The following is a 23325-nucleotide window of genomic DNA, read 5'->3' as shown; positions in this document are numbered from 1 at the left end:
GCAGCTATGGGACACGCGTGGAAGCAGGGAGTGGCCCGGCGCTGCAGCCCCCCATCCCCACCTGCTGTGGGACTGAGAACAGAGACCTGCAGGTCCCAAGCCCGTGTGAACTGGCGTCTGCTCAGCAGGGGCAGGGCAGGGTGCTCACGCTGCGAAGGGACCGAGGACTGCGGTTCTTCAAGTCACAATGTTACACAGGAGAAGGAATTAAAAAACCAATTTCTTAACTTTACGGCCACATAATCTTCCACAGAAACTATCTGCTATCTCTTTAGAGTCCAAAGTAAGACTCTAACATGAGCCCTTACCGGTTTGGCTCAGTGGATAGAGCGTCGGCCTGCGGACTGAAAGGTCCCAGGTTTGATTCCGGCCAAGGGCATGTACCTTGGTTGAGGGCACATCCCCAGTAGGAGGTGTGCAGGAGGCAGCTGGTTGATGTTCCTCTCTCATTGATGTTTCTAACTCTCTATCCCTCTCCTTCCGCTCTGTGAAAAATCAATAAAATATATTAAAAATAAAATAAAATAATACAAAATACAGAATCCATGAGTAATGAGACTCCACTGGGGTTTGTGAATATTTTTTTTTAAAAGAGAATCTAACATGAATACTAAATACAGAAAGAGTTGAAATAACAAAGCCATTCCTTTATTTTTAAGCTTTATTTTACCACCCTTATCAAACAAACATCAGAAAGCATATCAACAGTGCATCTCATGGTGCGTCAGTTTACAACAAAACTGAACAAGGCATTTGTGTTCACAAAAGTTGTCAGCAAAAACTATACACAATACACTCAACAGCAACCAGAGCCCATACTTCCGGTACATAGGAAAGTGGAAAATAAAGGCTCTTTGCTACTCAGCAAGAAAAACAGTTTTAAGACTCGAGTAGAAATCGATGTAGGGATCTGAGAAGTAACTTCTCGGCACCGATCCCAGCGACATTCAGTCCCACTCAGTCCTGAAAAACTCACAGGCAGACGTCACCAGGAACAGAGACCACGGCCCGGAAGCAGCACGCCGTTTCCAGTAGCTCTCAGCGAGGGCAAACCCACAGGCTTTCGGGGTGTCCGCCTGTTGCCCAGCCACACCTTCTCACCAAATGCCCAGCAGTCACACGCCACGGAGGCAGCTCACACCGTGAGCACAGCCCTCCCACCCGACTGCATGCGGTGGTGAGCACATAAAGGACTGTCAGGGTACCTCAGTTTTTCCCCAAAGAGCGCAGAATGGGGTGTCGCCCTGCGGGAAGGATGGCCGCTCGGCCCCTGCAAGCAGGTGTGCAGCCGTGCAGCTCAGCTTTCTCATAATGAACAAACACTGCTCCCTCCCACCGGCCCCACCTGCAGGGGAGCGTGGGGCTGGCCGCCCCCGGGGCAGTCTATCCCTGGCTACGTGAGCATCGACGTGCACGCACAAAAGCTGGGCTCCAAATATTTATTTTAAAAATGAGGACAAACTGAACAAGGTAGTCAACCTGGTCCCACACACGCGTAAAAGAATTTTCTGGGTGAACAATAGAGGAATGTGTAGGAAGGTAACGGACTATGCTACAGGCCCCAAACCGGACCTCAAAAAAGACACCTCTCAGTCACACACTCCATGGAAGGTCACCGACACCAGCCAGGAAACGGTTGTGCCCTCATCACTGTTGCTGCCTCTTATCTTTCTCTCCCTCGCTCTCCCACAGCAGCTCTGGCGCCCACGCAGCACAGTAACTGCTGCAGAGCACACCAGACCGGGGGCGGGGGGGGGGCAGCTCTGCTGTCCTGACATCGCACTATTTGGGGATCACCTAGCAGTGGAAGACAATCCAAATTGGGGTACGAAAGTGCCTACAAATAATTCTCTTGCTGACGATCCGAGTTCCTGATAACAAACAGCTCTAGAGTTTACACAGGTTTCCCAGAAAGGAACAGAACTAACAATTCAGTTGGGTTTTTCTTCTTATTCCAAACGTGACTTCTTTTCATTAACAAAATAAGCTCTTTTCTGCACGAGGATTAATGGTCATAAGGCAAATAAGACAGAATGCTTCTCTTTGCCTTGAAGTGAAAGTGCTGGAACCCCCATCATGAAGCATGTGTGGCTTCGGGGAGCTCTGGTGTCGCTAGGACACCCGCCGTGCCAGCCACCGGGCCCCGTGGGAAGAACCACGCAGGCAGAAGTTTCCCATGAATGCCAGCATTCACGGTGCCACAAACACATCTGTCACGGTTATGACAACTCTCTAACAGGCACAAGTAAAGCAGATTTAAAACGTCAGTCATCGCAGAAGCAGTGCTGGAACAGCCAAGCGCTGAGCTGCAGGAGATGGCGAAAACTTCCCGTGGGAGAGCACAGGCTGCGCCCGTCACCGGAGGCCCCCCTGCGAAATAAAAGCCTCAGTGCTCTCCGGCCTGTAGCTACATTTTTTCTTTTACAGACCTGCTCCTATAAAATAGCAGCAGAAATAGTTAAAATTGCTTTGCCTTTCTAAATATTCACAGCACTTATCAACTGTGCACCATTGTTGTGAACCTACTGGTCATTGTGCAATTTAAACAAGTCAAACATGAAACAGGAGCTAACAGACAGGGTGCACCTGGCAGGTGAGGGGAGCTGACCTCACCGAGCAAGCACTCTGGAGGCTGGTGCTGAGACCGAGGGGACTCCGGAGGCTCAGCAGGCTCCGTGGGGAGATGCAGCGTTTCGTCCTCAGAGAAAGCCAGCACGCCACTCACGTGGAAAGATGACCCTCAGGAGGGGAAGGGGTCACTGAGCACCTTGGGAAAGATGCCCCCGGGCTGGCCTGGAGGTGCCCCCTGGACAAGAACGACATGAGCTGCGTCAGAGCCAGCGGGGCAGGACTGGGGGAGCCTAGTGTAGACGTGGAACTAGACCCGAGGAAGAACCAGATGCTACCAGGTGGCTCTGGCTTTCCAGCAAGTGTAACATTGGGGGAAGTCAAACGTGAATAGGTTTACACACACACGAAAAGGTAAACCAAGGAAATGTTGGACTTTTTACTGTGACTCCACCCAAAGGTTATTCCAGGGAAAAGCCAGGGGTGCCATTCATTGTCACCACCTGGGAAGCTTCCAGCCCAAAGAGTGTCAGTGTTTCCAGGAAACAAGGCACTTGCTTAAAACTCTGACACCTGCTCACCTGCAGACTAAGTCCGATGTGATCCCACCTGCGCACCCCCCCCCCCCCCCACAGCCGCAGCCGCAGCCAGCCTGCCAGCCTCGGTTCCTGAGCATCTCCCCCACTCTCTCACCCAGAAACAGTTATAACTGCTATCAGTTACGATGGTGTTGGTTTCCATTAAATTACCAAAAACAACGTCCCCCTGCCAGGTGTCACTGGTAGCAGAAATTATGTAAGACGGGCCTACCAATGGGAAGTGAAAAATAAGACCTAAAAAGAAACTAATGCCAAAGTGTCAGGGACCTGCATTTGATCAGTAAACTCAAGCCCTGAGCCAGGTACGGGCTGTGCCTTCAGGAGAGGTGGCCAGTGCAAGCAGGTGAAAGCCGGGTAATCAGAGAAAACCGCCTCCGGCAGGCAGTCTCCCCACTCGCAGCAATGTTCCTGGCAGCATTCCTTAAAATAAACTTGCTCTAAGGTTAAATATAAACCCAGTACAATGGACCTTTACAACAGTGAATGAAAGCCAGCATGCCAGCTGCTGGCCGTGTGTGCTCCAGGACCAAGGTGTAGGGCGCAGTTCGATCAGGGCCCAGCAGAGGGAGCTCTCAGGGCTGCGGGGAGGACGGGCCCAAGGGGACACCAGGCCCACAGGCCGCCTCCGCTGCAGGAGTCTCTGGTCTCCTTCAGGGGCGAGTGCAGCCTGGTGCTTCTTACAGACGCTTCAAAGCTGGGAAAGCGCCTCCTGCCAACCTCAACATCTCTCTCCAAACAACCAAAACACCATAGAAGAACCAAGTTACAGGCCTTTGTCTGGGCAAAAACACACCTCGAAACCATGAACAATGAAGAAGAAACTGGTGGGCGGGTGGGGGGGGGGGGGAGGGGAGGAGAAGGAAGGAAGCACAGATGCTAATTCAGCAAAGAAAAACTACCTGAGATCAAATTTTCCCAAAAGGGTTGGGGTTAAGTGACATGACCCCTCACCTTTCAAAAAGAAAATTTCTAGGTTTTTAATAATTTCAAAGGATCTAAATCTGTGCATATATTTCACCCTAAAATAATCATGAAAAGGGCATCTTTGAAAATATTTGGTTGAGGTTTAAGAAGATACTAAGACTGAATTTCTGATCCTGTGAGAAGAATACAAATGTCTTTGGTAGTAATGGGCTAAGAGCTAGGAAATAATTTAAATCATAGGAGGCATCTTTTTTCAATTTTGTGGCTTTAATAGAAAATATTTAATTCAATAAATGGTACTTAGGCTCACCAAGTATTCCCTCAGCTCCCTTAAATCTACCAGCATCTTCTGTATGACACTCTGTGCGTTACACACCACACAAATGTTTGCATGCACAGCACTGAGACGAGAACGGAGGAGCGCTGTAGGACGCAGCGCGGAATAGGCAGCCATTGCCAGAAGCCACTGCAGCGTTTATTCTAAGGACCTGGGTTTTGGGGGTTGGGACGGGGGAATGCGAGGTTCAGTGCTCACCTAGAATGCTTGCCCTGGAAAAGAATCCCCCTGGAGTGTTCGTCGGCAGGTAGAGGAGGACCAGGATTTCATCACCAGGGAAGCTACCACCCGCACAAACACGTGTCTCAGGACCGCTTAGGGCCCCACCATGCGGGTTCATTCTCTTGAATTAGTGTTTGAAATCAAACCACTAACTGGCCTCTGCAAGGGCACAGGGAAGAGTTCCTCCTCCGAAGGGCTGTGCTGACCTGCTGACTTCCCCCGGGACCAGGCCGCGGCCGTTGAGATTCTACACCAGCCTCTACGCAAAACTGGGCTTCCGAGCGCACACTAAGAGGCTAGACAATTTGGTGACTAAGTAACTGAACTATGGAACAGTGGCTGTTGCACAGGTCCCAGAACTCCCCTCTGAAGTTTAAGCTTCGCTGGGGCGCGGGGCTCTCGGGCGCCTGCACAGCTCCAGTGGGCAAGACACACAAGAATGTTCTTTAGGAAAAAATAAATAGCAATTTCATTTAGGAAAGGAAACAAAAAGGTCATACTCTGTACACGACTACTTTTTGTACAATCAGTGCTTTATAAAGGTTCCCTAAGTTCAAACCCTTACAGACAACCTGCAGGAAAGTGACAGGAAGCCCGTGACCCCGTGTCCCCGACCTCAGTGCAGTTTTCCTTCCTTCTAAATCCCATCCGGGCGGCCTCACCTTTCTGACTTCCAAACCAGACCTTGAGGGCGAGGCACTGGCTCCGCCAGCGAAGGAGGGAACAGACAGTAGACCCCCGTCACCCACCCTGTGCCCACTGCTGCTGCTGTCACTGAACATCGAGCTTGTTCTTTTTGACCACTCAGTTCCCGTCATGCAGGGAGAGCTCTGAGGGAGCCGGCATGATCATGAGACTCAGCAGAGATGAGCTCACCCGGGTCTAATGCAGATGGAATGAGGCAGCCGCTCGGGGCAGAACTTTCCCTCTGATCCAACCACTAAATTAAGAGATTTCAATGGAACCCAGTCTAGACTCACTTGCTCTGAGCCTCTCAGGAATGTTTCTCATTTACCTTCCATCAGACAGGCCAACTCTCAAACAAGCTGACATCCTGAACGTTACAGGTATGCTGTGTGGGGAATGGGTTGGTGTGGACGGGATCAGCTCACAGGACTCACAGGAAAAGGACCGACCCAGGTTTTCTCTAACTCCCCCACCTGCACTCACACGAGCACACGCCAGACATCAGGTTGTGCAACATCAAGCATCAGCTTTCCAGCTTAAAAGTCTTAATTTAAAAGCCTGTAGCCAGGCTCACGGCAGGCTCCTTAAAGAAATATTCGCATACAGGACTTCTAGACCGATGGTAACTCAGTGTGGACAAGGAGGTAACGTCACGGAGCTCCCAGCCCGCCAAGGACATGGACAACACAGGAGTGCTGTGCAGGAGACATCACCACTCCAACGGCGTGTCCATGCTCGCGGGGCACGGCCCGTCACCTGACTCATGATCACATGCAATAATGAGTGTCGAGGCTGCACGCAGCAGGGACCCTCCCGGGATGGGGAGAGGCCCGTCCTGCGTGGGGCCCGTGTCTGCAGTGCAGTCGCTGCTTGCGCAACAGCTGCCCGTGAGCAGGTGAAACAAATGTACAAGGTGTCCCCCCCGCGGGAAGGGGTGCTCCTGCATTTGGGTAGAATATAATAACCAGAAAATGGAAGCGGAGACGCAGGACGTCTCCCAAGGCTGCTGATTAAAGCAAGGTCTGGTACAGGTACCCCCTCTTGTAGGCACTCAGCGGGTAGAACGTAGCCACGACAAACTTCCCGTCAAACAGCCTTCCCGTCAGCAGCTTCTGAGCAGCTTTGGAGTCCCCAGCATTCGCGTACTCGACGAAGACCTGCGGAGACAGAGCACACGGCCTCGCTCCCACCAGGCTCTCGGGGCGCTTCTGCCGGGGCCCCACGTGGCCACCGGAGCCCGGGGAGGCCGATGCTGCCGGCCCGTGGGCCACATTTTTGAGCAGCAAGACTGAGAACGCTCCCTTGGAGCTCAGACGATTCAGAAAATCCAACAAAGACCAGCTGGGTGACGACATACAGCCTGGTGCCGGGCAGTGCGGATCGGCCAGACAGGCGGCCGGCCCGAGAGCCCTCAGCACGCCCGAGGCAGCCACTTTCGGGGGAAAGAGGAAAGACGTGTGGACGCCAGGACTGTAGGAAGGAAGGTCGCCTCCCTTTCCAGGGCATCTGACCCGACCTAAGCCTGGAGGAGGACACAGCATCACTGCTCCCAAGTGCTGACGGACCTGAAGCGGAGTCCCAGGGAGGAGAAGCCGCCTGAAACGGCGTGTCCCCCGTCGCCAGGAGACTTGGACCAGCCACCTCCCTAGCACGGGCGCGGCACTGACTTTCCACAGGGCAGCAAGCGACAGTGCAAGGAAATCAGTCTCTAGGTTCTCAACGTTCATCTGCACCTTTTCCTAAAAATCAGGTCTAAGCAGCAGTTCAGGCGGCAGCCACTTCCATCTCGCAGGAGCCCTTCCCGCCTGGACAGAGCAGTCACCTCCACAGAGCGTAGCATCCTCCAGGCACGAAGAAAGGGGCAACTCCAAACACAGTCCTGCTCTGCCTAGTGAGGGCTCGTGCTGAGCAGTGAGTTGTGAGCGATTTCCCTATGCAAACAGCACAGGCCCTTCCGCACACCTGGATGGCTCGGGCTGCAGCCTGCAGGGCGGGGACTGTGTGGGCACCGCAGGCACCTGTGCCAGTGTAAGTATTCGGCACCTAAACACATCTGTGCACAGGAAAGGTCAGTTCAACGCAGTGGAGAAGCGGCCACCTGAGCTGGCACTGAGCACGCACACAGCCTGCAGGACTCGAAGCTGCTCTGGGTGAGTGATGAGTGCATGTGAAGGCAGAGGACATCACTGTCCACTACTGTGGACTTATAAACACTGTCCCACAGCCTCCCCTTGCTTCCTTCCCCCATGGTCAGAACGAGAACATAGAAGGTGCCAATGCTGCCCCATGAGCAAGGGCGTGGACTGGAATAACTGGAAATATCGGCAGGAACTGCCTGGGTGGTGCACACATCACCTTCAAAGTGACTGTCAGGAGGAAGGAAGAGGTGGCCTGAGAGTCAGTAGGAATAAAAAATCAAGATAGAGCCTGGCCAGTGTGGCTCAGTGGTAGAGCATCGACCTATGAACCAGGGGGTCACAGTTCAATTCCCGGTCAGGGCACATGCCCGGGTTGCAGGCTTAATTCCCAGTAAGGGGGCATGCAGGAGGCAGCCAATTGATGATTCTCTCACATTGATGTTTCTCTCTCTCTCTCTCCCTCTCCCTGCCTCTCTGAAATCAATAAAAACGTATTTTAAAAAAAGAAAGAAAGAAATCAAGATGGAGCCCCGGTCAGGTGGCTCAGTTCGTTGGAGCATTATTCCATACACCAAAAGGTTACGGGTTTGATCTCTGGTCAGAGTGCATTTAGGAGGCAGCCGATCAATGTTTCATCTCACATCACGTTTCTCTCTGTCTGTCTCTGTCTGTCTCTGTCTGTCTCTCTCTCTCTCTCTCTCTCTCTCTCTCCTTCCCCACTCCCTCCCTCCCTCCCAAAATAATTAAAAAACAAACATATCCTCAGAGGAGGATTGTTTTTTAATTAAAAAATAAATGAGGATGGAGGTGAAGGACCCGGCTCTGCCGTGCGAGGTGTCTGGTGACTGCGTGCTGGCATCGTGTCAGATGAAGGAACTGTGTGGTTCATAAAAACCTGCAGAGGGTGTAGGACGGAGGACTCCACATCCTGACTTGGAAAACTTGTTTGGGTGCTTGACCCTATCCTGGCACAAAGCCTTTTCTCTGGCACGGAACTGATGGCAGAAATAAAGTGGGCGTACAGTTCACACCATTACAACCTGGAAGTGCTCCCAAGTCCAGGGATAGGCTGGCTCCACATGACCACAGAAGCGTGTACTAAGGGGGCAGTGGCTTGACCTGGTTGAGGTGCTCCTGGCCTGTCCTTGTACTGGGTGTGTGGTCCCCGCGGAGAGGGCTGCAGCGCCTGTGAGGCTGTCCGTCTGGGGGACAGGCTCCTCTGTGCTGAACCAGGTCAGGGGATGAGGGACTGGATCACAAACATTCTCAAAACCCGAAAGGAGCTAAGACCTGGGGCTCCAGGCTAGCGAGTGATTGTCACTCCTCTCCACGGAAACTCCAGGGAAGCGTCTCAGCGCGGGTGCCCTCTCGCAGGAGACTCCTCCTTCCTGTCAGCTTGGTGCAGACACCCTCCTGAACGCTCCTCCTGCTTCCCTGGTCAGGTCCGGACCATACTGGTCCTCAATTCAAAACCTTCAGCCTCCCTCCTCACCTGCCAACCCACACCTCTGTGATCTCACCTGCTCTCCCCACTCCCACTCCGAGGGCACACTGACCCTCACACCTGTCAGCGCCCTCCACCCCGAACTCTCTTTCCCAGTCTGACTTCTCCACACCCACCGAGATAGCCCAGTGTCCAAAACAGCCCCCGTACACTAGACAGCCACCCAGGAACTACACAGGCCCCCGTACACTAGACAGGCCCCCCGTGCACTAGACAGGCCCCCGTACACTAGACAGGCCCCCCGTGCACTAGACAGGCCCCGTACACTACACAGGCCCCCGATCACTAGACAGCCCCCCGTACACTAGACAGGCCCCCGTACGCTAGACAGGCCCCCGTACGCTAGACAGCCCCCCGTACGCTAGACAGGCCCCCGTACGCTAGACAGGCCCCCGTACGCTAGACAGGCCCCCGTACGCTAGACAGGCCCGGGACGCTAGACAGGCCCCCGTACGCTAGACAGGCCCCCGTACGCTAGACAGGCCCCCGTACGCTAGACAGGCCCCCGTACGCTAGACAGGCCCCCGTACGCTAGACAGCCCCCCGTACGCTAGACAGCCCCCCGTACGCTAGACAGGCACCCGTACGCTAGACAGGCACCCGTACGCTAGACAGGCCCCCGTACACTAGACAGGCCCCCGTACACTAGACAGGCCCCCGTACACTAGACAGCCCCCCGTACACTAGACAGGCCCCCGTACGCTAGACAGCCCCCCGTACGCTAGACAGGCCCCCGTACGCTAGACAGCCCCCCGTACGCTAGACAGGCCCCCGTACGCTAGACAGGCCCCCGTACGCTAGACAGGCCCCCGTACGCTAGACAGCCCCCCGTACGCTAGACAGCCCCCCGTACGCTAGACAGGCCCCGTACGCTAGACAGGCCCCCGTACGCTAGACAGGCCCCCGTACGCTAGACAGCCCCCCGTACGCTAGACAGGCCCCCGTACGCTAGACAGCCCCCCGTACGCTAGACAGGCCCCCGTACGCTAGACAGGCCCCCGTACGCTAGACAGACCCCGTACGCTAGACAGACCCCCGTACGCTAGACAGGCCCCCGTACGCTAGACAGACCCCGTACGCTAGACAGGCCCCCGTACACTAGACAGACCCCGTACACTAGACAGGCCCCCGTACACTAGACAGCCCCCCGTACACTAGACAGACCCCGTACACTAGACAGGCCCCCGTACACTAGACAGCCCCCCGTACACTAGACAGGCCCCGTACACTAGACAGCCCCCCGTACACTAGACAGGCCCCGTACACTAGACAGCCCCCCGTACACTAGACAGGCCCCGTACACTAGACAGGCCCCCCGTGCACTAGACAGGCCCCCGTACACTAGACAGGCCCCGTACACTAGACAGCCCCCCGTACACTAGACAGGCCCCCATACACTAGACAGCCCCCCGTACACTAGACAGCCCCCCGTATACTAGACAGGCCCCGTACACTAGACAGGCCCCGTGCACTAGACAGGCCCCCGTACGCTAGACAGCCCCCCGTACACTAGACAGCCCCCCGTATACTAGACAGGCCCCGTACACTAGACAGGCCCCGTACACTAGACAGGCCCCGTACACTAGACAGGCCCCGTGCACTAGACAGGCCCAGCAGGAACTTCCCAGAGCATGTTTCAAAGGTGTGCAGGCTGGGAAACTGAGATGGTAAAACAATATTCAGTTTTCCAGAAAATAAAAATACTACAGACAGAAGGAAGACTTCTCCTATCTTCTTTGCCATGTAATTTAATTTAAAATCACAGTTTCTAAAGAAAACTCTGTGATCCCAGGTTTAGCCCATACATTTTATAGATAAAAAAACAACTGAGAAGTGCCACAAAGCTAGTCACACTGAGACTGGAACTCAGATGGCTGGTGATTTCTGTTATAATCAGAACATAACCTAAATGGTGTTCTAACTCTACTCAATTAGAACAAAATCGGGCCAAAATATTTCTGTGCTGAACCTGAGTCAGAGTTGCACATGATTCTGTTCGTGTCACCATTTACAACGGCTCAAAAGAAGATTAATCCTCTTAAAAAAACAAATACTAACTGATAAATGTATGCATATTATGGAACTTTAGGAAAAAAGGAAAAAGTACAGAAAACAAAGCCTCCATAATGAAAACTTCATAACCTTTAGCAACGTTTTTGTCTACATTTTCTGCAGAACTGAAACCCCGTGGAGCGAACTGCAGTCGTCTCGCACTGATGAGTGAGCAGAGGCCTCTCACCTGTCCCCGGCCAGGGCTCTCCTTGGGAACCAGCAGCGACACCACCGGCCCATACTTCTGGCACTCCTCCCGCACGTCTTCCACAGCATCTGTGTCCAAACACAGCCCACTCAATGCAATTAACAACAAGATCCATTGTTCAAAAAATGTACATCATCAAAGAACTCAGGAATCCATATTTAAGTCATGAGATTGCTCTCTATAGCTTTGAAAATTAAGCTTACGTGTAATATAAATTCATACATTTAAAAGTTTTCTTTTTGTATTTTAACACTTTGAATAGCTAATACATCTGAATGATTCAAAATCCCAAATCTGAAAGTAGCAGTCCTCCTCCTCCTTCCCAGCTTCCATTCCGGCCCCTCCCTGAAGTCAACAAGCATGATCATCTCTTCCATAAACATAAGCTCCTACAAGCAAATATGATGTTCTTAAGTACAAAATTCCAGTCTTGCCCTTTCTTAACACTGAATCTTTAAGATCTTTCAAAATCCTTATATGAATTTCTTGTTTGTTTTTGTGGCTGTGTGATATTTCACCCTCTGAATGGTTGATCAAGTCTCTAAATATGCCTCCTACTGCTCAAAAGCAGATTAATATCTACATTCAAACAACATTTAAACAATCTATAATAGATAAGCCGGCACAGGTCTCATTTCATTTGCGTATTTCTAAGTTACCTTCCTAGAAATGGAACTGCCAGGTCACGTGGTCTGAATTGATTCTGTTAGCATCACATTTCATAGTCCTACCGACATGAACTCTCTGCAGTGACCTCCGTACTGACCCCACAGAGGGTCATCAAGGATGTTCCCACTGTGAACATGCCGGGTCACGGACATCACAGTGTGGTTCTAATGAGCATTTCAATAAACGAGCACAAAATCCACGGGAGATACTCGGGCACACCCTTTCCTAGGGGACGGTCTGTGTCCTTCGCCCACTGCCTCCCGGGTGGGTTAAGAGGGCCTCTGTCTCTGATAAGAGCTGTGTCTGATTTTTCTTAGATTGTTACTTGTCTTAATCTTTCTCAGGGTAAAATTTGTTGCATTACCAATTCACTGTTTCTGAGTTTTGTGATCGACTTGTAAGAGGCCTTTCCTGCTCCAGGAATATTATTTTTAAAAATCTCCCATGACTTTTAAGTTAATTTTTTTTCTTTCATTCCCACCTGTCTTCCTTCCCTCCCTCCTTTTCCTTCCAGCCCTGTTCTATTCCTTCCCTTACTTTGTCTTATGTTTTGTTTTTTAATATTTTAATCTTCACTTGATTGAGAATTTATTTTGGTCTAAACAGGAAGATCTGAATCTCACTTCCTTACCCAACCCCACCAAGACGACAAGACTATTCCCACACACGATAACTAAGCAAACTCACCTAAACCTCATTTCATGTCACCTAACGAAGACCTTCTAATCAAAACAAAGGCATTCATGAGAGACTCTTAAACACTAAGACTCAGTGTCTACATTCAAACAACATTTAAAACACTTGGTGCACTTAGGAGCATGAAGAAAGGGTTGCATACTGAAATAGCATAGAGCAGGTGTCGTCTACCTGAGGTTTACCCAAGAGAGCCAGGCCAGAGTTTTGTAAAGATGAAAATTACCAGGAGACAGAACCACTGCACCCTAAGGGCCTGACTAAAGCAAAGCTGAGGGCTCGGCCGTCCTTTCAGATGAGATGTCCTGAAAAGTCGAGGCTACAGGTACTAACAACCGTCACAGGTTCAAATAAATTACCTTTGTTTCATTTGTCAGATAACTATGCAAAACCCAGCGTTGTCAAATGATTTACACTTTCCAGGAAACAGGGCGGTAAGGTAGCGCTGCCTGCAATGGTTTGACTCTCCACAAAGAAAATGACATTTTGAGTCTGGCTCTGGGTAGCCCACTCACCACTGTGCTTCCAGAATGCTTGTAGGGAAGCGTAAGTCTGAGTCCCTCCTCCTTGACACCTGTAATGGCTCCTGCCTCGTTCAACAATGAACAGGGAGTGCTCTGGGCCTGATCCAGAGCTCTGTGCAAGCTTATGTTCCAAGGCTGCGACCGCTGGGATAAAATTCAAGTCCTTCAATGCAGCAAACTGACTGCTCCCCCAATAAATATCCTATGGTGCAGTCACACCAACAACCGGCCGCTCTCTAACACACAACACCTGCCCTCAGCCAGGTCTCTGGCTGCTTCTCACCCCAGCCTCAGCCAAGTCCTGACAGGCTTAGGTGCAGCTCTGCCCTCTGCATGTCACCTGCCTCAAATTTACCAGAACTGGCTCCGATTCCAAATACTATCACACTGCGGACGAGGGCTTTGCCACAGGAACTCTGGGGGACACACTCTATAGCAGGAATCAAAAAGTGAGAGCATTTTAGCGATCACAGAATTCAACATCCTCACTGCATAGACGAGGAAGCGCCGAGAATCTCGGGCGAGAGGCCCCGGCAGACCTGTTAGGAAAGACGTGAACAGCAGCTCAGGTAGCACTGACCTTCGTAGCCCTCCTCGCTCTCGAGGTAGTCACCGTCCAGCACGTTGAGCAGCCTCAGCACCGGGGTGGGGAGCATCACCAGGTCTTCGATGTGAGGGGCTGTGGGGTTTGTTAGGACATCGTCAGGTGTAAGCTCCCCAAAGAAACGGATGAACACCAGGCAGGGGAGCTTGGAAATATACATTAGTTCCAACCACCCAGAAAGGAACAGAGCCATGCACAACGTACCAAAAGGAATGCTGAAGAAGGGGCTGCACAGAGCCACGTCGGCGGGCGCCCTCCGGCCCGGGTCCTCGTGCAGCATGCTGAAACACAGAGCATCATCAGTCTCCTGGGAATGCAAACACTGACAACCAAACTAGTGCATCGCAGCACTGATCCCGAGAGTGACCGCTGGATCCTTCCTCTCTGTGAGAACGGAGATGCCAGTTATAATCAAATGGTTCAATAAATCATGATACAAACCTAGGGCGCAATATATTTCAACTTAAAATGTTTTTGTTTAGGTTAATAAATACATGAGAAAGTGATCCACACTTTATAACGTGAAGTGAAAGGGAAGCTACACAGATTGAATAATACAATTAAAAAGGGTAGTAGTGAGGTGGTTTCTGAATGTTGTCAAATTTGAGCAACTTGGTAGCAATGACAACAATATAGAGCAACTTGATGGACAACTTCTACAACAAAGCTAGGTCACCTCGATGAACGCCAAAATACAGAGGCAAGGGACAACCTTCCTTCCCGCCGCTGGCACCTCGTGGAAGGCAGCACAGAAAAGCACCAGCTGACCTGGCGAACCAGAGAAAAGACTAACCCAACAGAGCCAACAAGTACCAGAGGCCAGTGTCAGAGCAGAGGACAGGACGCAGCGGCCATGTGACCTGCTGGTGCAGATACAAGTGCTACTCAAATGGGGGAAGGACGGGAGAGCCCAGAACACACAGCGCTTTCAGCCACCGCTCCGAGATAATGGCTGTCCTTGTGCTGAGGATGTTTTAGCGATTCCATTCGTACACAAAGCAAATGAGTGGGCAAGAAACATTCTAATTCTGCATCCCCTCTGTGCTTAGAGCCACAACTGCTAACACAGAAGGAGATAGAGACGTAAAACAGACGACATTATTGGTTGTCCTGCGTCTGTCCCCTTAAAAGGCCTAGACACAATGCCATCCAGTACCAGGGAGTACATCTAATACCCAGGCTGTGATTTTAAAGTCCCACTCCCTACTAAAAGAAACCAGGCTTCCTGGAGAAATGGCTACTTCCAGGTCTGGGCAGGACATGTAAGAGGTGACGGGAACATTGTCAGAACATGGTAACGAGGCCCGCAGAGGCTCCGTCCCGCAGCCAGGACACAGCTCCGATGAGAAGACTGCAAATACACGTCAGATATATTGAAACCCACTCGTTCATAATGATACTTTTAAGTTCCAAAGAAGGCATGATGCCTTTGGAGGATGACAGGGCACTGCCACGTTATGAAAACGAGAGAGAGGGAATGAAGCATTTCCCTGTTGTTTGGTTAACCATGGGGAGAACAGATGACAGAATGAGAACACCCCTAACAAAGATCTAGACACTGGGAACTGACAGGTGACCAGGTGCCTCCCTGTAAAAGAGCACCGTGCCATCTACAGTCCCGCCAAAAATTACTTGAAAATTCAAACCCTCTAGATACAACCACCAATTTACAAGAAATAAACAGAGAACTGTGCTAAACTACCCCACATAACACAACCTGCAAAGTTCAGACGTGGGCAACTGCGCTGAGCCAACAGCCCAAGCTGTTCAACAGAAACACGGGAGGGGGTAGGAGGTAGAAACAGACTTTTTAGAGTCAGACAGATTTTAAAGGGCCTGCTTTTTAGAAGAACTCTAAGCCATAGTGTCTAAGGATGCACACTTGGGTTATTAACGGCAATGAACCGAGGAGGTAATTAGCGTGCAGTCAGGGCAGTGGTTACTTTGGGGAAGGGGAAGAGGAAGAGGCCTGGACGGAGACCTGGGACTTGCGAGCGACCGCAAAGCTGTTTCTTGACCTAAATGGTGGACGAAGGGATTCCGAGGGACCCACTGGGCTGCACGTTTGTTCTCGGTGTCTGTGTAATTCCACAGAGAAGTTCAACGAACACGCCTGGGCACACAACCACGTACATGAGAACACACCGAGAAGAAACGCACCGACTGCTAACACTAGAGAGGGCGTACAACTTTATTTTCCTCGTCACAATTTTCTGCAGCTTCCAAATTTAGTATCAGTTGTATAATTTAAAAAATTGCAGTCAATACTAGAACTTAGATGATCTGACTTACAAGCATGAATCCATTATATAATTTTTCCCATTTAAGAAAAATTATAGTTGACATACAATAGTGTATCAGTTTCATCTGTACAGAACCCATTATACTATAATCTTACACTATATATATATATATATATATATATATATATATATATATATATATATATGAGAGAAAGGGAGAGGGAGAGAGAGAAGCATCAATGATGAGAGAGAATCAGAGATTGGCTGCTTCCTGCATGCTCCCTACTGGGGATCGAGCCCACAACCCAGGCCCTTGATGGGAATCGAACCTGGGACTCTTCAGTCTGCAGGCCAACATTCTATTCACTGAGCCAAACTGGCTAGGGCATTACACTGCTTCTTTTCAAGATAAAATGCAACATGTGATGTCGGACATCAGATACTAACCTACTAACTACTATTTAAACTTAATTCGTCTCACAAGAAAAGCTGGTACAATGGAAGCAAGTCCATGGATTATAACATCCATTTCTGGTCTGACCCTGCATGACAGGTATGGAAGAAATTACCACTAGGGGAAACTGGCTGAAGGGCAGACCTCCAGTTCCTATAAAACAAACAAAAACCACAAACACCTACTTGGAAGATTTATGGGATCAATATTCCAAACAATAATACCATGACTTGATCAGGAGACCCACCCTTTTGCAGCATACTATTTTATCCATTTCTGGACCATAAATGCTAGAACTGTGAAAAATCAACTATTTGATAATACACATTATTTCTTATTTTGATATATCTATTGTGATTGAATCTACTTAGGAATCAGAAACACTGTTCTGTCCCCACAGTTTTCAATGGTAATATTTAAAGTATAATACATAATGACCTCACTTGAACCCTCTTTTTGGTAGTCCACAACAAACTTAGTCATTAAGTTTATAAAGACTCTTTAAGTACATAGAACAGCCAGTGCTACAAGACCCCAAAGACACACGGCCCATCACCCATTTCCGCTGCCAGGAAGGCCGGCTCCCTAGGACTCCTCTTGAACAAAAGAATGTCCCTCTGAAAATGTTTCATAAAGACACTTATGTTTCTCATAAGAAGCTGGCCTGTACAGGTTTCAAGTAGGTTTTATTTCTAAGGGAGAATAACCTCTACATTGTGGAGAGCGACTACAGTGTTTGGACAGGTTCAACCTCGGACTAATGAGAGGGCACAGTCCCCTCGTGGCAAAGCCCTCTCAGCACAATTACAGCCAAAGGCTACAGTTGTCAGCTTGACCTTACGGTCCGAACCTGTGGTCCCAGGTGGCTAAGGGAGGTTGGCTGTGGGAGGTGCAGCAAGTGCTGCCAGAACAAAGCTTGATAGAGTTCAGGTGCATGTAATTGAGTAGATTCGAATCCCGCGAGAACACTGTAAACATCTTGACCATGCCCTTACTTTGCCCCGTGGAATCTGGCTATAAAATAAAGACTCGGCTTGCAGGCTGTGGCGCTGCCTCTCCATCCGAGAGCAGTGTCCCACCTAGCCCCAGCTTTATTCCCTTGTCTGTCTTCTTTAATCCTTCACTGGCCCCCTCTCAGGTTCACCCCTGGCCGTGCTGAGCGCGGCACACTACATGATCAAGCAAACCGGAAATAACTAAATTTCTTCAGTGAATAGCAAAGTTGAAGTAAAAGTGACGCACCTTTTGATAAGGTCTCTCAGGTGATAGGCTGGGATTGCAGCATTCACCACTGCTTTCCTGGCAAATATGTGATCGACGATAGCAGAACTGTTTGCCTAAAACGAGGGAGAAGAGTCTTCCTTTGGTTATTTAATCCAGTCAGTATTTCCTGAAGTACCAGGCACTAGCTGCTAAGTCAAATGCAACAGAAACCCCCTCTTCCTCGAACTCCCGACCTTAAGAGATTTTGTGCAGAATGATTTGTGTCCTAGCTTCAGCACCTGGCCTGCTACCAGCACCCACTGATGGGTGAGTAAGCAAACACCAAAGTAACCACATGAGAATGCAGCTCAATGTGAAGTGAGAAAATGCAGTTGTGCTGGGTGAGCCCATGTCTCAGTGATGAGTCTGCAGTTGGTTTCAGATAGAAATAAAATAAATTATCCAGGAGAATAAGGCACGAATTAAAAACTGCATTTGTTATATTATCCACACTCTAAACCAGTGGTTCTCAACCTGTGGGTCGCGACCCCTTTGGCGGTCGAACGACCCTTTCACAGGGATCGCCTAACACCATCCTGCATATCAGATATTGACATTACGATTCATAACAGTAGCAACATTACAGTTATGAAGTAGCAACGAAAGTAATTTTATGGTTGGGGTCACAGCATGAGGAACTGTATTTAAAGGGCCAGAAGGTTGAGAACCACTGGTCTAAACCCTTGAGGGACGACGTACTATTTCTCTGAGTACCGTGGAAGTATGTACATGAGTGAGAAGACCTGACAGTATCATGTTCACTAAAGTTCCTAAATGTCCCACAGGCACACACACGTTAAGAACTAGGCATTTCTTTTTTAACCCCAATACTCTAGAGCAGCAGTTCTGAACCTGTGGGTCGTGACCCTTTGGGGGTCGAACGACCCTTTTACAGGGGTCGCCTAAGACCATCGGAAAACACATATATAATTACATATTGTTTTTGTGATTAATCACTGTGCTTTAATTATGTTCAATTTGTAACAATGAAATTGGGGGTCACAACATGAGGGTCACAGCATTAGGAAGGTTGAGAACCACTGCTCTAGAGACATATGCCTGGCCTGCAGGGATCAGGCCAAAACCAACTCTCCGACATCCCCCAAAGGGTCCCAGATTGCGAGAGGGCACAGGCCAGGCCAAGGGACCCCACTGTAGTGCACAATCAGGTCTGGGGACAGACCACAGGAGGGCTCTAGGGCATGTCTGGCCCGTCTTGCCCAGTCCCCAGCAGCAAGCTAACCTACCAGAGTGTCTACCCCCGGTGGTCAGTGCACGTCATAGCGACTGGTCGAACTGTCGGACACTTAGTATATCAGGCTTTTATTATATAGGACTAGAGGCCTGGTGCATAAAATTCATGTAGGGGGGAGGGGGGAGCGGTGGTGGTGTTCTTCCCCTCAGCCTGGCCTGCGCCCTCGCAGTACGGGAGCCCTCTGGGGATGTCAGACTGATGGCTTAGTCAGACATCCTTAGCGCTGCCATGGAGGCAGGAGAGGCTCCTGCCACCGCCTTCTGGCTGAATGGGAGCGTACTGACCACCAGGGGGCAGCTCCTGCGTTGAGCATCTGCCCCCTGGTGTTCAGTGCACGTCATAGCGACCGGTTGTTCCGCCATTCGGTAGCTTTGCATATTAGCCATTTATTAACAGGATTATCCTCGTTTTACAGAAAGTAAACCATGGTTTCATGAACCTAAATAACTAGCTTAGTAAGATCTAGAGGCAAGATCTGAACCGTATTGCATGACTTCAGAGCCTACCCTCACACTCACTTGGCAATTTTGCCTCCAGAGAAAGTGATGAAATCTGTAAAGATATTTTTATCCAGGAGGTGAATACTGGGGATTCCATTAAGTACACATCATGCCTCCAAATTTCACCACAAAATGCCTGACTGGGGCCCAGTTCTGATCAGCTCTGGCCCAAGCAGAACCAGTCCAAAGGCTTAGACAGTGGAAGCCCTGGAGGACTGACCTGCACTGACACCAGGGAAGGTACCTGGCGTCCCGGCTGCGGGGAGCACCAATGACAAAGAGTGGTGCTGGCTTTACTCACCTGGCAGCATGTTTTTGATGATTAAAACATTCCTTCCAAGAGCTGCTACTCCTAACGGCCCAACAACCACACACTCTGTATCAGATGTTTAATATCAAAACCAGGAATTCCTAAACATTGTACTATTTACCAAACCTCTAGCCTGAAGGATACTAACATCATCACAGCATTAAAGCCCCAGAATGTGTTTGAAGACATAGTGAGGTTAATTTTAACTTGTGAACACACAGAAAATTCACTCCCGTGTCAGAGGGTTGGAACTCAGTCCCTGTTCCCACAGAAACCATGTTGTAAGCAGCAGTCACATTACCAGGCAAGTGCACATGGCAGACGAGTAGGAAGGTGTGCAGGACGGTGGGCAGAGCCTGAGGTGGGAGGACAGTCATATGACCCAGAGCCAGCGGTTTTCCACATCTGAGTCTCTGGTTCATTTGAACAGAGTAACCAATATCCCTCTGACCCTCCTCACAGAATTGTCAGAATTCAATGAGGCTGTGCACTAAAATACTTCAACTGCATTAGCTGTAAACTAATGTAAAGAATAGCATTTAGCGGATAACATACTGCTGTCCTACTCTAAAAGCAGCGTAACTAAGTTACTAAACAAAAGAAACCCCTTTGGCTTCTTCGGGAAGAGGCAGTCATCCCCACACTGACTCCACGCCAGGCCTGAGCCCAGGCAGTGAGCACAGTGCTTAGCAGCGCCTGCAGCTGTGGGAGGAGCAGCTGTGGGAGGAGCAGCAGTGGGAGGAGCAGCTGTGGGAGGAGCAGCTGTGGGAGGAGCAGCTGTGGGAGGAGCAGCTGTGGGAGGAGCAGCAGTGGGAGGAGCAGCTGTGGGAGGAGCAGCTGTGGGAGCCACCGTGCAGGAAGCGGGAGATGGGGGGCGTGCGGCAGAGTCCTCACCAAGAATCACTATAAGCCTGAGTCTGAAACTGGGACAAGGGACCCTGAGCAAAGCACTGGCGCTGGCTACCTTCCATTCCTGAGATCTGACGGTGTGTTTCAGTTTCATTCCTGAGAACATTTCCAGTAAAATGATGCCGAGGCTCCACAGGTCCACGGCCGAAGTGCACTCTGTGTCGCTCTGCAAGCCAGCCTGGGCCATGCAATTCTGAAGTTCTGCTTCCGGAGCCCGATACCCGTCTGTCTGAATATACTTCACATCCTAAAGAAGAGTACACGTTACAACCAGTAAAAAACTGCTCTTTCCGTCCATCCACCCACCTGTACCACTGTATTTGCTGGCAACTGAATGCAAAACAATCAGTCCTTGGCTACCCTAATTCTTCGGTTCATAGGTGGCAAGCTGCATACTTTCCAGACAGCTCCTGGTTTCTGCAGACTCTCCTGCCTGCTAGGCACTGCAAAGAGCTGACAAACCAAGATGAATGGGGAGTTTGCCAGAACTCACAGATGTGTTTTCCCAGGAGCCCAGCACTGCAGACACCAATAATTCAGCAAGTAACCAAATGCTCAAAGAAAAAAGCATTTTACAGGTGAATTATTCCTAACTCTAGTTCCCCCGACCTGACCCAAACACATGGCCTTTCTTCCATGCAGGCAATGACAATTTTTGTATTTGCTTCATCCCCAGGAATTTCAGCACTGCAGTTAGAAATTATCTCTTAAGCCTCTACTAAACCACCTCTGCTATTTAAAGACATTTAGCTTAGACTCTAATGGGGGTGGGGGGGACAGAACATATTTCTTACTTGATTGCCTTCTTTGAAGCTAAGTCCAAAGTCAATGAGTTTAAAACATTCGTTCTCTGCGCTCCACAGTATGTTACGTGGTTTGAGGTCTGCATGGACATAACCCTCACGATGAAGGAAAGCAAGGGCCTCCAGCACGTCTCGGGCACAGTGCTGTATCATCCACATGGAACAGCCCTGGTGGCTGGAGTACAAGAGCAACTCTGAAACGCTGACGTCCAAGAGCTCCAGCAGCAGGCAGCGAGACGGCACGTTCGGAGAGAAATGGATTGTAAAGACTCCATACAAAGTTACTACGAAAAGAAACAAATTGTAATGCTTTAAAAATCAGACTCTGGCAAGGAAGCTTCTACTGTAATAAGATTAATTGGGTTCTTTTAATAAAATAAGATGATACTACTTTCAGCAGCTCATTACTATTCAAAGATATTAAATGTGGCACAATAATTCATTAGTTGTATTTCACTAAGCACTCAGCGAATGCTGAAGGTACCAAGCAAAAATGATCGAAAGTAAAAAATAAAAAAAAAATTAAGTAAAAATCCAAATATGAAGTACTACTCTTAAGATGAATGTCGCAATGTGAAAAAGCAAAATTTGAAGATTGGCTCTTGATTCAAAATAGCACTCTATTACCTAAATATTAAGAGACTTTTAAAGATGACACTGTCACCTCACCTTTCAGATTGGACAAGTCCTTAGGCTTGCACAAACTGCAAAAAAAATTCACTCTTAAAGACCATGGGCATGGACAAGATGCAGCCTGAAACACACACAATAATACTAAATTCTTCTCCAAAAAGGTAATATAGAAAACGCCAGTCTTCAAACGATGCTCACCAGGAAGTAGACATTAGGGAAGTGACGACCAGGGCTGTTTTCACAGGCCGATCGACCACCAGAATCGGTGCAGGCCTCCCACTCGGTGTCTGAACCACAGGCTAGAAGCACACAGTGTGCACGCTCACGCTTGCACAGGGGCCACGGGACACGGCGTCACTGCTCCCACGCGGACTAAATACGGGCCGAGGGGCATCTACGACGTCACAGGGACGTCCCCAGTCCCCGCAGCGTTTCCCGTTATCCCCGCCAAGCAAGGGCTGAAAACTTCCCGCGCAACACAGGGCGCTCCGGCCCAGGCGCGGCCGCCGGCCCCGGGAAGGGACCTCTGCGCCCCGCCCAGCGGCCGCAGCCCGCGCACCGGGCGCGCCATTACCGATGTTCCGGTGGCCCTGCAGCTGCTCCAGCGCCGCGCGCTCCTTGCGGAAGCCGTACTCGGCGGCCGAGGCGGCGGCCCCGGAGGCGCCGGGCGGCAGGAACTGCTTGAGCGCGCCGGGGGGCGAGCCGGGGGTGCCGCAGCAGCGCACCCGGTACACCGACGCCGACGACCCGCTGCCCAGGCGGCTCTGCACCTGCCACAGCCGCCCGAAGGCCTCCAGGAACCGCGGCGGCTCGGCGCCCCACGCGCAGCCGGACGCCGCCATCCGCGCGGGCTGAGGGCGACACGGAGCTGACGCGACGCCCGGCAGCAGGCCGCCCGCGGGTCACATCGCCGCCGCCGCCAGCCGCTCCGCAGGGAGGGGCCCGCCGCGCGCCGCCGGGCTCAGGTCGCCATGACGCCGGAAGCGCGCACGCCCGCCGGAAGCCGGAAGCGGAGACGAGGCCGAGCCTGCGCCCCCCCTGAAGGAAGCCGGCAGGAAGCCGGCGCTTGGGCGGGTCTGGTTCCGGGGATGGAGGCCAGAGGCTCTGAACATAAGTTTCTAACTAAGCAGGTCAGAGTAGGTCCTCAGGTCCTACTGTACCTTCCTTGAGGAAGGTCAGTCTTTACCTTCGGTGACCCCTCCACGGCCTGTGCATCTCGGGTAACC

At 50.7% G+C, this 23325-nt stretch overlaps 1 protein-coding gene across 4 annotated transcripts; it reads right to left on the bottom strand.

The window, feature by feature from the left end:
- Positions 1-647: 647 nt before the first annotated feature.
- Positions 648-23102, bottom strand: UHMK1 (U2AF homology motif kinase 1). Of its 4 annotated transcripts, none has more exons than XM_059673712.1 (9): positions 22674-23101; positions 21458-21750; positions 20719-20910; positions 17669-17763; positions 13934-14010; positions 13706-13804; positions 11219-11307; positions 8595-8699; positions 648-6494 (listed from the first exon to the last, which is right to left on the bottom strand). In XM_059673712.1, exons 1-9 carry the CDS (start codon positions 22939-22941, stop codon positions 6348-6350), a joined length of 1365 nt encoding a protein of 454 aa, XP_059529695.1. In that variant the 5' UTR covers positions 22942-23101; the 3' UTR covers positions 648-6347. The 4 variants fall into 4 exon arrangements, with proteins under 4 accessions (XP_059529695.1, XP_059529697.1, XP_059529698.1 ...); XM_059673713.1 differs by lacking the exon at positions 648-6494 and adding an exon at positions 8237-8470 and having other exon boundaries at positions 22674-23102; XM_059673714.1 differs by lacking the exon at positions 8595-8699 and having other exon boundaries at positions 22674-23099.
- Positions 23103-23325: the final 223 nt, after the last annotated feature.

Source organism: Myotis daubentonii, chromosome 18 (genome assembly GCF_963259705.1).
Source record: "Myotis daubentonii chromosome 18, mMyoDau2.1, whole genome shotgun sequence".
In the NCBI taxonomy this organism is placed as follows: Eukaryota; Metazoa; Chordata; class Mammalia; order Chiroptera; family Vespertilionidae; genus Myotis; species Myotis daubentonii.
Note: the sequence above shows the minus strand (reverse complement) of the source record. Positions and strands in the feature narration are given on the sequence as shown.

Excerpts from the sequence above, each read along its gene's own strand:
- UHMK1 (XM_059673712.1), bottom strand. The coding sequence starts at position 22,941 with ATGGCGGCGTCCGGCTGCGCGTGGGGCGCCGAGCCGCCGCGGTTCCTG. Across the intron at positions 21,751-22,673 it reads GCAGGGCCACCGGAACATCG|TAACTTTGTATGGAGTCTTT; the intron begins GTAATGGCGCGC and ends TTCTTTTCGTAG. Across the intron at positions 13,805-13,933 it reads CTTCTTCAGCATTCCTTTTG|CCCCTCACATCGAAGACCTG; the intron begins GTACGTTGTGCA and ends CAAACCCCACAG.